Source organism: Lonchura striata, chromosome 3, assembly GCF_050655825.1.
Source record: "Lonchura striata isolate lonStrDom1 chromosome 3, ASM5065582v1, whole genome shotgun sequence".
In the NCBI taxonomy this organism is placed as follows: Eukaryota; Metazoa; Chordata; class Aves; order Passeriformes; family Estrildidae; genus Lonchura; species Lonchura striata.
Window position 1 is genome coordinate 31,540,486 of NC_140705.1, and position 13,360 is coordinate 31,553,845.

The 13,360-nt window shown below is 35.5% G+C and overlaps 1 protein-coding gene across 3 annotated transcripts in view; it reads right to left on the bottom strand.

Moving 5' to 3' along the window:
• The window catches only part of IMPG1 (interphotoreceptor matrix proteoglycan 1), a 74,409-nt gene that overhangs the window by 43,017 nt on the left and 18,032 nt on the right, over nucleotides 1–13,360 (bottom strand). For all 3 annotated transcript variants that reach the window (XR_014954227.1, XM_085576438.1, XM_021554259.4), the window contains exons 2-4: nucleotides 4,841–5,074; nucleotides 1,848–2,014; nucleotides 1,613–1,641 (exon numbers count right to left, since the gene is read on the bottom strand). Coding sequence is in view for 2 of the 3 variants with exons in the window: in XM_085576438.1 (XP_085432564.1) it covers nucleotides 1,613–1,641; nucleotides 1,848–2,014; nucleotides 4,841–5,074 (430 nt within the window). In the remaining variant the exon portion in view is untranslated. The remainder of the gene's footprint in view (nucleotides 1–1,612; nucleotides 1,642–1,847; nucleotides 2,015–4,840; nucleotides 5,075–13,360) is intronic.

Below are 13,360 nucleotides of genomic sequence, written 5' to 3' on the forward strand. Positions count from 1 at the left end.
CATTTTTAATAGCTACTGTTAGCTTGCTTGAAAAACAGAAATAGTATCTAAGTACATAAAATAGATGTATTAAATATTCTTTTACTTAGAATACAAATTATTCTAGATCCTTAAAAACCAAATTGTTATATAATTTGTAGCTTTGGGGAAAATTTAGGTTCTTAGAATAGAAACTTTTAAGGGATATTTTGAGATTTTTCTCTCCTGAAATTAGGGAGTAAAGTATAATTCCTCAAAATTTCTATAGTGCATACAGATTTGTATGCACTATAGAAATTTGTATTGTGAGTATTTGTGAAATTTGCATTATGAGTATTTGTGAAAACTGGTATGAATGAAAGAAATAAGGGCACTGCAAATGTGTGGTGTGGTGTTAACTGAGACAGCATAAAGCTTCTAGCATAGACAGAAAAGGTGTCCTGAGCTACAGGAACAACACAGATGTTTCATAACATAAATAAAGAACATGAATGAATGACAACTGATTTACCACCTCCTCTGGATACCTTGTGTAATGAGAACTAAAGTATTATTTGTAATGTTTTCACAATGTTAACAAGTTATGTGTTGTATCTATACTTGGAGACTGATTTCTCTACATGAAATCCACAGAAGAGACAAAATATTTTCTAGGCCACACAGTAGCAAAGATGAAGCCCAACCATGCATAATCATTGCTGTCTGTATTTCCAGCTAAATACAAGAAATTTCATGGAAATTCACCTTCAGTATTATGTCTGGGGAAAACAGTACTGTTCACAGAGAACCTAAGATCTCTGAGATCAGTCACTTCATGCCTTGCTGCTGCTGCTTGCACTAGGATGAATGAAAAGGCCTCCCTTTGGACTTCCAGGGCCCTACATTATTAAAAATATGTCAGATCTCCCATGTCAGAATGAACTAAGATACATAGGACCTCTGTGATCTGGAGACAGTGTTACCTATGAATGGAAAAGATTATTTGCGTGAAAATCTCTTGAAAATCAGAGAAAACTTGAAGGATAAAGCCATTAATCAGTAATCGTGGATAATGATTGTCTGTCTGCACTGTAGATATATACAGAGAACCAGAGTTCAGAATGGCAGTTTTAATCCTGCCATTCTCCAATTTCTGAGTGTTGCCAGGAGCACACTTTTTCCAAAGAGTTTACAGAACAAAGTATCACATTAATTAATACTGCCATGATGTATAAAATACAGGAGAAATCTTAAGTGAAGACACAGAGTTTTCATGCAATTGTTTAAAGTAACCTCTCAGCTAAACTTTTATTAAGCTGACTTTCCTTTTGAGAATTACAGCAAGTTTTGTCACACTCCCAGTCAACACCAGCCTAATGCCAAGCCATGTCTCTGTCAGTGTTTCATGCTCACATTAGTCTGAGAAAACATTCAGTCTTGAAATGAACAGGTAGCTCAGACATTTGATCATATCCATTATTTGTAATTCAATTACTATGTCCTATGATATATCCAGTATAAACATCTCTCACAGCACACACCAAATACGCCACAGTGCTATCTGAATATCTGCTCACATCCACACACATCTACACATATCTTTACAAAGAAGGCAAGTAACATCAAGTGGCAAGGTTCTACTTGTGCTACTTACCTTTCCTGGAAGGTTCTATGTTTTACTCGCTGCAAAAAGATTAAGAAAAACAGCATTTTACTAGTGGGTGTATCCAACAATTGAGCCTGTTAGCTCTTTTGTTTACTATACTTTTATGTTTTCCTTCTAAGACATGACCCTCCTTTTCCTGAGCAATACTTTGCCCTTAAATAAGCAGGTGGGGAGGGACTTGAAAGTCTTTCCCAGCTTCTAAACAAATATCAGTAATCCTTACCCGCTGAATTATTTCCAGATGCTCTTGGGAATTGCTGAAGTTTTTACCAATGTCAAATATGCAAAAGGTTTCTCTCTGGCAGGCGGTAACCCAGTTCTGATATTCAGAAGTATCAGGAATCCGATCCAGAAAAATACGAAAGGCTTCCCACACAGCTTCCTGGCAGACTGAGTAAGAAGAAAGGGGCTGGGGATAGATGCTTTGTACCAAATGGTAAACTTGAAAGCCTTTTAACAGTGATTTGGCATTTACAAATTCATGACACAAGATGAAGGAACACACTTCAAAATGTTGCTTAAAAATCCTTTTAGAGAAGGGTATTTTCAAACTTATTAGAAAAACCATTTTAAGCAAAACTTGCTGGTAATTTAAAAGCTGTTGCCTTTAGCACTTTACTTTGCAAAGCTCATTACTGTGAGATGGGACATTTATTTTCAGTACTTGATACCTGCTTTGGCTTAGAGTGAGTTCATTATCTGCATTATCTAAAATATGGGTGTCTCTGAGATTAGTGCAGTAAGTATACTCTAAACTTGCTGTAGGGATGTACTCACCTAGCTGTGTTAGGGCCCCTCAAAAATACCTCAGGAACGACCTGCCCTCCCAGTAGAGCAGCTGCATGTGGAGCAGATGTGGTCAGGTTATTAAAAAGGAACAGGCTATCTTTTGAAAAGATTTATTTATTATGAGCTAGCAATTAAAGCTACTTTCTATCGCCTCCTTTTGCTTGTAACTCTCTGGTATTTGTTTTTCTGAGCAGTTACTGCTGAATAAAGAAATACCATCTGATGATAAGTAATCCAGTTACCAGATAAATGTGACACATGACCAGTTGAGGAGGCATTGTAGCGTGTTCTCCCAGTTTGCCCCACGTAAGGGACTGTCCTCATGGTGACCCAAGCTATGTTGTGTTACTTCAGAGTTGGTGTAAGGTCACAGGAGGCTGAAGTGTCCAACAACTGTCTGAGCTCCTACATCTGAGCTGTTTTGTGTTGTGTGCTCATCTCTGGAAGCAGGGAATACACATATATGTAAAAAAGAATAAAATTGTCTCAATTTTCTTAGCAGAAAAATTCTTTAGATGATTGATATGATCCACAGTGCTTTTTCAGTTACAAATGTGTCATGGGACTTGAAGGTGGGGAGGTCATCTCCTAAGCTTTAGACACAGAAAAGAACCTGAAAGTGTATATGCAAAACAAAATGAAGGTAAGATTGTCCCACAGATGGGTACAAGCTCTCAGGCTCCAGCATGGCTACCAGATTGCTTTTACATGGAGGATTGTACTGTGGTTACAGATTCAAGGATGATTCTTGTATCACCACATTTTCAAGTGTACCTCTTTTCTGCTTACATTCATCAGTTTTGTCAGATAAATTATCATGCTCAACTGGGAGGGCAGAAGTCTTTACCAGAAGTTCTGGTCTTTCCTTGAAGGAAAAAATTTTTGAGGTTTTGATGAAAGACATTGTAATGGAAAATATACAATTGTTCAAGGGAGCAGAAACACCTTATGAATGAGTGTACAAATTATTCAGCTGCAGAGTGTGTTTTGTTGCTTTCTTTTTGGGAAATACTCCAGTTTCAGTTGAAGAACTGGATGACACCTGCTTCAAAAATTTTGTGAGTGTAGGACACTGCTGGGGAAAAAGAATATTTAAGTTTAAACCTTCTTGCACTACAAGACTTCTAGAGTCCAATATCCCAGCTGATGTGCTGCTCTCCAAAAAGCTGGTACTACTGTTTTTTAAATCAGTTTTTTAAATGAAAGGGCCATAGTTATAGTTTTTCAAGTTCAGGTTAATGATCCCTGCCTGTTTCAGGATAGCTTGTTTTCAGCCCAATCGGAGATGTAAACAGGAAATTTCAGGGACTTTGAGGATTAATTTCTATTTAAGAAATGCTTTTTGGATCAGCCTTTGTGACACATTTCAGTTTTCTGTCTAATGTCCATTGGATGCTACAATGGATATCAAATAATTTTAGATCTATAGGAATATCCACAGACATCAGTGTAGCTCTCCTATGCTGCCTATAGCAAGTGGTTGCTGGAGTAAAATTTTTGCAGCTCCACATCCCGGTATAATTTCAATGGGAAATTGAAACTGGTTCCCCAAAAGAGAGCTGAGGAGCAGCCAGGTTACACATATTAATGTGAATGGATGGTGTCTAAAGATATAAAAATAGATAAGGAAAGGTGATTCAGGGAGTAGATAGTGCCTTAGATACTTTTATCCCAGAAATGCTGATTAGGTTTTAGAATCAGCTTTGGATCCTCCAGCTGCAGTGGAAATACACACATTTTTTGAATACAAAATCAAACAGCAACAGGATAAAAGCCTGGGAGGGGTAGATGAAGGAAGAGAGAAAACTGGACCAAAAATTGGAATGGTACTTCCCTTGCAGGTAAGGGAAGTAAAAAAAAAGCTGGGAAGTGACTGACCTGGTTGAGAAAGTCTTGTTTTTAAAATGTCTCAAATATTTTTTCTTTCCTAAGCTTTTTTCATTACTTGCTAGCAATTATCTCAGTGTTTATTGTATACCAACACTGCCATAGACTTTTTATAACTACAGATACACCAAAACAATTGTTCAATGACCATTTAATAATTCAAGTACTTGTCTTAAACTGGGGCTATTGACTTTGCATAGCAATGATGGTACCTGCTCTTTTGAGAAAGGTGGTACTTCTTTCAACATTAATGCAAGCACAATTTGTTCTTCATGTTCAGCCATGCTAGAACACTGTGCAGTTACTCTGAGTTCATTAGTCCTTTAATTGCATTGTCTTATTTTCTTCTGGTAACTGTCTATCTTGAACCCTGCTGATGCACATGTAACATTTGATTATCTATGTAAAAATAAAGCATAAAGTTTATCACATGCACTTCCTAAAGGTGAAGAACAAGATAGATTCTGGAAAATTACTGTGTTTCCTCAGTTAAAGGGAAGACTTTGAAGGAGTAAGTACATACTACGATAATCATCTTACCTCTTAATCTATAGTAAGCTTGGTGACTGGCTAAAATCTGCTTCACTGATTCTTGTGGGCAAACTTTCACACCAGTTGAGAAAAAGGATGACCTCTTTGTTCGGTGTTTTGCCATGTCAAATATCCGCCTTATGGTTGATATCCTGGACCGCTTTGTTGTTCTTTCTGTTTTGTCTGACCCTGAGGTGACTGCAAGATGTTTGGCTTCAGCACGGTTAATTTTATCAGGAATTTCTGTAAAAAAATAAAAACCAAGAAAGTACATAAACATACGTTGCCTAGGCAGTAGGTATTCGATGCAAGTTCATGTCTTGAAAATGGAAGTGAACTTGAGAATTCTTTTTGTTACATTATAGCAGAGTCAATGCACTGATTGAATGATTGTGCTGAGGAGGAGCAGCCTCTGACCACTCAGGGGAACTGCAGCTCAAGTGACTTAGTAACTCATTTCCTTGTATGTCAACATGTGACCCCAGGACACACAGGGTAAAAGTTTCAGAAGCTCTAAATCCTGTTTTCAAAAGTGATTTGGATTAGATCCACAAAAGACACTTAAGTGCTTGAACTTTGTGCTACAGCATCTCATTTGTGAGCATATCGCCCTGTAGGGAAATTTACAGTACAGTGATAAGTAATGTCTACACTAGCAGATAAGTAAAATGAGAAATTGTTGTACCTTAAGTCTTTAAAACCTTATCTTTCCTTTGGGCTTCAAGGGACATCTCCCTTCAAATCAGGTTCATAACCTTGAAGCTACCCCAAGAACTAGACCCTGAAACTTTCAGAAGTTGAACAGGAGTTTTATTGTCTTTGGGTAAAGAAAGACCTGTTTCTAGTCTCTCTTTTAGTCCACAGTGCACTTCTCTATCTTTCCCTCACATAAATTGAAGTATTAACCAGAACAGACTTTGATTGTTTCTTTGCAACTGGATGATAAGTGTTGTGAATTCTCTGGCATCATATTTTAATAAACATTTAAATGTTTCCGGCAAAGTGAAACAGTTACAGTAGAAAAAAAAATGAAATCAGTGGCTAAGAATTGAAGACCTAGGATTCAATTTTACATATGAAGCTATTCAGTTATGAAAAATGGAAAAGCTTCCAGGCTGTCAAGATAACCTCAAGCATAGGAATCCCCGTCACAAAAATTCAGGACTCATCTGGTTCCACTTCCTAAGTATTTGTGTTGCAGTGTTACATGCAAAATTAATAGCAGCTAAATTTTATGTGAAAAAGTTAATGTTTAAGATAGTGTATAAATGACAGATTCAAATGAGCTGAAATACAGCTTTTTGCAAGATCATGTGACAGAAGCAATGAGTATCTTTTAGTTATCTTCCAAAATTTTGTATACATTTTAATAAAGAAGTTAAAGTAAATTTGGAAACACCCTTTTTTGTTGTAATTTGACATAATGGTTACAGATTAAAAGTAAATAAAAATATTAGCGGAATAGAAAGCTTTAAGAAAGGTATGTGTGTTCCTGAATCCTGATGAATCAAGTGAAAAATTATTTGATTCATTTCAAAACAATTCAAGATTGTTTTAAAGCTTCTAGTGGAAGAATAAGGGGAAATAATAGGGTTAAAAAGGAGTAAGTTCAGTAGGAGTAGCACTATCAAGAAAAGTAAAAGCAAAAAATTATCCATTTGCTGGAGAAAGAGGTGTCATGCTACATATAACAAACACTAATTATCCTATTCTTAGACAAATCAAGAGAAAATAAGGGAGGTTAAAAACACATTATCTTGACACTTCGGAGTAGTGTTAATTAAATGTTTAAAGAAAATTGGGGAGATAAATGATGAGAGAAAAATAATTGAAAAACATATTTTTATAAAAAGAACAGTATATAAAATGAAGAATGGGGAACGTTCTGCTATGTGTGTCAGTAGACATATATATGAGACATATATATGTCTCAATTCTTATTTAATTCCAAAGGAACATTCATTGCTCACTGTTCATCATTGTGTAGAAATCATAGTAGTAACATCTATATTTTGAGATAGGTGCTACTCTGATATGGAAAAAAGTCAACTGCTTGCTTGTGATGGGTATTCCCTGAAAGGAAGGAAGTTATAAAACAAAGGCAATAGGTCATTGTTATTACTTTTTAATGCATGCCAGGAACAGTGACCGGCAGACCTAGAACAGCCTAATTGTTGCAAGGTAATTTAAAGTGATGATGCAGTCATACAATATTTGATATGAAATGAAATGGAAGTAATTTTTCCATATTAATGTCAGGTCATGAACCATAAACTGCATAAAAGGAATTTCCCGTGTGGAAACACATTGTTGGCTTCAACAGAATCCCCAAGTGGCCAAACACTGAGTCAGCTGAGAGACAGAGTTATTTGAAAGTTATATTCAAATAACTGAAGTTTTCCAGAAGAGAAAATCAAAATCCCCATGGAAAATAGCAAGTTGTAAGTAAGTCTGTTACCTTTCACAAGGTTTATTAACTGAGATAGACCAGCTGCCCAGGCAGACCGACCAACTGGGGCAGAGGATTTTGTCCCTAAGCTCTTTGATAGCTTTTGTATGGAGCAGAGGCCTTTCTTGAAGGATTTGCTTCTTCCCCAGGATTTATCTCTAAGTCTTTAACTTGAATTACTAATTATACTATTCATAAAACTGACAAAGGAGATTCTTCTCAAATGATTGTTGCAATGATTTCAAAGTCTCTGTGTTAGGGCTTTTCATTCTGAGAAGTGGCCAGTTGTTTTCTGCTTTCAGTTTGCACTTTTCTGCCACCCTATTTAGAGTAGTTATAAATTTTTAAAATTATTTTTCTTTTCATTCTTTTTCTTCAATTTTTTTTCTTTTTTTTTTGGGGGGTGGGGGATCTGTTTCTAAAGTATATCTATTGCAATAGGTTTAATTTAGTTTATATCTTTTAATATCTTGTGGTTAGTAAATTTCTCTTACTAGAATAACTTTTATTATCATAATTCTTTAAAATCACTTTTTTACTAAAACAAAATTTGAATTGGAGAAAGCATCAGCCTTTCTCTCCACATGATTGTCCAGTATGAATTTCCTAATATTTACTGGTTGTAAATGGATAAAAACTTGCCTTCTGCTTATAAACATTTCCTCATAATTCTTCAGATCTGTATTTTCCACTGTGACTGGAGAAATTCTAAAGAATTTTTACCTAAGCTTCACTGGTGTTTCAGCCATAAACTTTACTAAAATATGCCTCCATCTATGCCTTTTTAGATGCTTTGATTTCAGTGTCCTGTGTTGAAAAAAAATCAAAAATACATACGCTAATATGAAGTTGAATCCATAGATATTAGTTGATCCCTTTTCTTTTTTACTATGCAACATAGTAACTGAATACACTGGAGTGATGCAAATTTTACAGGTGCATCATTTGATCATGTAAATAATCCAAAAACCACTAGGTTGGTTAACTTTTCTTAAAATAAATAACATCTGTAATTTTTTTCTATTTTTTTTTTATACAAGCACATGCAAATAAAATATTCAGAGTTTGCCACAAATATACACTGCCCAATTTGACTTTTTATTATTTAACCCTGTTGTTTCACAGAGGTTACTGTCTCAGTTTTACTTTTAAAAGGTATGTTTAAGATTTTTAGCTTTCTTTGATAGTTCTAGGGCAGAAGGACAATAACTTTAGAAGTCTGATAATGCTTTACTCTACTTCAGCTAATCTCTAATATGCCTTAAACAAAGTCTAACTTTACTTTATTCTCACATGAAAGAATCTACATCATGTCCAAATTATCCAGGTGACATACTTACAGAAAAATACTGAGGTAGTTTTACCAAGGTTATCTACAGATTCACTGTCATCTGATATTAAATTGTGGAGTTCCTGACATCTAGTCCTGAACTTTGACAAAAATAACTAAATATTTTCAAGACATCATAAAGCAATTTTCCAAATATGATACAGCAATCTAATTCATATGGGATCTAATCAAAGTGCTTTGGTAACCATATACCAATCTCTCAAGTGCATAGTACTGCTCTTCAGGTTTTGGTTTCAGGCAGATAAGTGGTATTTGTTTCACATATTAAAAAATTAAATTCTTGAAATTAGGCCAGGCCTTTCCTCTGTGTCTCTTGAGACCTGCATTATCAAATTTACACCCTAACTAAAGCAACAAGACAGGAGAAGCAGATTTCAAAAGTTCCTATATGTTCTTAACAATTTTCATGTCAAAAAAGGAAAAGTACATTACTATTGAAATGGATTCTAGAGAAAAAGAGTTTAAAGTTATAATTGGTCAGATAATTGGTCAGCTTTGGGTTTTTTTAAAAATTTGCTTTTTTAAACATAGGACCAAGAGGGTCTTATTCATACCTTTTTGTGGAAATAGAGTAGATGCCTCTCTATGTAGCTTTATTAATTTCTCTCTGTTAATAGTACTAGATTTAGAAGGCCTCAAATTTTGGAGTTGGTAGTTGGAGTTGGAGTTGAAAAATTGCATTTTTCAGCAATGTAGATGACCTCTGGGTAGGAACATTTATATACAGCATTATTTTTCAGGTAAACATTTTTTTTTTTTTACCTGAGAAAATTTAGATGCCATTGAATAGAAAAAGAATCAAAAATATGGTAGCTAAAGATTTGCCAGCAAAATTCAAGGTGACAAAATTGTTGCAGTCTGAATAATTCATCATTAAAATCATCAAAAGGTTTGAAATGTGCAAAAAAGCAGATTAATCTGAAAAATCAGTGTATCTTAGGGTAGAGAGGAATGCTTGATTGATAAATGAGACATATTACCTACACAATAAAATAATAATTAAAAGAGCAGGCTTATGTAAAGAGAAATGCTGAAATAAAATGGGGAAAGCTTATCAGAAGGGTTAATTCAGCAAAGATCCATAAATATGTTGAGGTTAAATTTATAGTGGGGCCAACATTTTGTTGGTAATTGAGTCAGTAACAAAAGCACAGCTGACTAGTCCTGAAAAGTTGATCCTGAGATTTCTTAGTCGGCTGGTCAATGTAAACACCAGGTGGAGCATAGAAAGTACAAAGAGGTAATACCTGGACTCTTCACCTAGAGACATTCTCCTCATGGCAACAGTGAGGATCTCACATTTAATGGCACTTGCCAGTGACAGACAGGGTGTCTCTGACATGTCCTTTCCTCATACTCCTTTCAAAATATTTTTTTTCCATGGTTTGTTTCCTCAGGTCTGTTGCATAGGAAGAGTCTAAATGGATTTAAAGGGGCTTAGATGAGCAGGGGCAGATTAAAATGTGGCAAGAATTTATTAACAAATTCTGCCTGTATCCTTTGTGCAGCAATCTCTATCTTCCCACGCAGATGTGAAAGTGGAGGTTTAACTCTTGCTGATGTTGAGAGCTGCTTTGCCAGTGCTTTGTCAGATGCTGCTACTTTGACTATGCTTGTTTTGCATTTCCAAGTGTGTTTTCACAGCCATAAAGACTCATAGTTTTGAAAAGTTTAGGGTATTGAATTCCATACTAGAAAAATTAATGCTAATATTTAATCTGCTCAGGTTTTGTCTGAGAGCTCAATGCCCTTAAACCCAAGGAAATATGGCTTGCATGAACTTATCTTCATGTCCAATATGTTATTGGACTGCTTTTAATGCACACAGGGAAAGAACTTGGAAAGGAATTCCTGAGGGACTCAGCCATGATGATTGCTGCATCCTGGTGGGGCTTACCTGGTCTGTAACTGGGGTAGCTGAGGCACAGGGGGGATCTCACTTTGGATCTCACTTCTTCAGGTTTAGTGGACTTTGCCCGTGAACTGCTGAGTAAGAGGGCAGTATCCACTACTCTGGGGAAGTTTTACTGAAAGATAAGCTGCTGACATTGGTTCTTAGCTTCAGTAGAAGAGGAATTGGTACTAGGAATGCCTCAATTTCTAAAACAGGAAAGTGGGCTAAGATATGTATATTAAAAGTAAGTAATTTTAATTTCTCATAATGAATATGGACAACGATGAGCTTGGCAATTCCTGTTTAGTATGTTTGCTTTGTAAATTCAATTCTTAAGTGTGACTAAACAGTAGCATTGCCTGTGTAATGAGGCCTGGATCTCTAATTTTGGCAATTCTGTATGTATGGGGGACAGGTCCAGGCCTCCAGTTTGTGTCAAGCTGGCTAAAATTCACTTGTAAACTTCCTGTACAAGAACCATAAAGATGATGGCTACACACTTGCATATAGAACCCTTCCTGTACCTACTAATATCTTGTATTGTGCAAGATTCAGCATCACCTTTACATGTCAGGGAGATTCCAGGCTCTGCTTGTGCAGTGGAGACTTTATACAAAAGACAAAATATGCCTGATCCCTGTATCTCTTGCTTAGATTCAGCATGACAAAACACCACCTTCACATATTCAGATGTTGCACTCAAGCTCTCTGGAACACTGGAGAGGCATTCCAGGCTTCTGCTTAAAAGGCAAGTTCTATAATTTTCAACATTTTAAAGGCTGTATTAATTTTTAAAATTAGATCTATACTAAGGGGCTTGCTTCTCAAGAATCCAGGAAAATGGTGGGTTTTCATAAATCCTGCTTCTTGTCAGAAACACATGCTAATGATTCTTTAAATGTCTATGAAAGGTGAAGAATCTGGTACTATTGACATAGTGCTCTAATAAGGTAAGTCTCCCATGAGTCTTTGTGATACATTCCTACTGTAATTCTTATGTTAAAAATACTAAATATTTGCTTATAATGAAACAATCTACACCTCAGAACATGTATGGAAATAAATCTGAAGAATGTGATAAATTATTCTGAAATATATGATATAAACAATGCCATTGGCAAATGTGAAATTTTTAATAAAAACTCCAAAATTTTTTTGTTTTAATGGTTTTATGTTCAAAACTAGGAGACGGCATTAGGTAATGGTTCTTTCTTAGAACCCATCAAATTAACCTGGATTTATATTTTGGTACTAAAGATCATGGTTGTCATCAGCTAATGTGCTCTTGGATTTCAGTAAGTGTGGAGAATTTAATTTCTGCAAGTCAGTAACACTGGGAAGTTAAAATAGATATCAGAATTCCTCAGCTGTTCCCCTTCTCATCTGCTCATACATATCTATGTGGTTTTCTATGCCAAGTGGAGAAATACAATTGAAAACTAACTTCAAGAAGAAACAAAGAATTTGTTACAAGTTTTATGAAATTTATGCATGGGCCTTATAACAGATAAATAGTTATGTCTCTTTCTCTCTAGAGCAGATAATTCAGTAACTTCTTTGAATTATACTACTTATGCAATTCATGGGAAAACAATTGTAACAAATTATCTACCAATTATAGATGAGAATAGAAAGCATAACATGCAACCAGTAAGATTTTCCTGGTTTTTTTTCCCTGATTATAGTTGTCATAAACTAATGATGAAGCCACATTCACAATAAATGCTGTCTGTACATACCACAAATATTAAACATGCTGAGATTTTTGAGTCAACAAATGATTTTGACACATTTTCTTGTAACCTGACAAAAACATAGTAAGAAACTCATGTATTCATAGATGTAATATGTCTCATTAAAGGAAGAAATTTTTACATTCTCTTTCAGACAGAAAGGTGAAAATTTTTATTCATTAGCTTTGCTCACTTCTGCTGCTGGAATTTGTAAAAAATATCAAAGCCCATCTATGCATTCATTGCCAGATTGTGAATCTTCCAACAGTCTGCTAAAAGTCCAGAACCTGGACTAGAAACAGCATTGAAGAGTGACTAGTTTTAATGCTCATGTATGAAACATGTATCTATTTAGATTTCTTTGGCCATCTTAGAAGCATTTGACCTGAAAGGAGGTTCTATTAATTGCTATGGATATGATATCAAAGGATGCAAGAAAATGCTTTAAATGTTTAAGTAGTTCTTGGAGGGATGCATCCAACTGGCAGAGATAAAACACTCAGATGAGCACCTCTGCTCTTAATTTTCTGATTAGTCATTCTCAAGAGGTACAGCCTTCTCTGAAAAAGTCAATGAGACAGCATAAGTTTAAGTTCCAGTGATGCTTTGCCACATATGTCAACATTTCAACAACTTTGATGGTAGGAGTCAAAGAGTTGCAGTGCAGAATGAGTTTATTGAGGTAACTCAATAAATGTATTATCCTATTCACATATGATAACAATTAGGTTGTCTAGTGTATGAAAAGGTGCCAGAAGCCCCAGTGTCATCTCTTTACTTCAGCTTGTGTAATTAAAACTGGTCGATTTTCCTCACAGATTGGAGTCACTCATTCTGCAGTACAATCTACAATCTCCACATCATTTTGACAGAGCATGACTTGCACTTAACCTTACTCAACTTAGTATCAAACTGCACAGACCAAGTTTGGTTTGGAGGACACCTAATCCAATTCTTGATGTGAGTAAGATGACTTATTCATCTAGTTTTGATGGATAAGGGGAAAGGGACAAGAACTTGAATAGAAATGTCTTCATTTTGTGCCATCACCATGAGATCACAAAATTAAAGAGGAGTGCATTGCTGTTTCCTGCCTGAAACT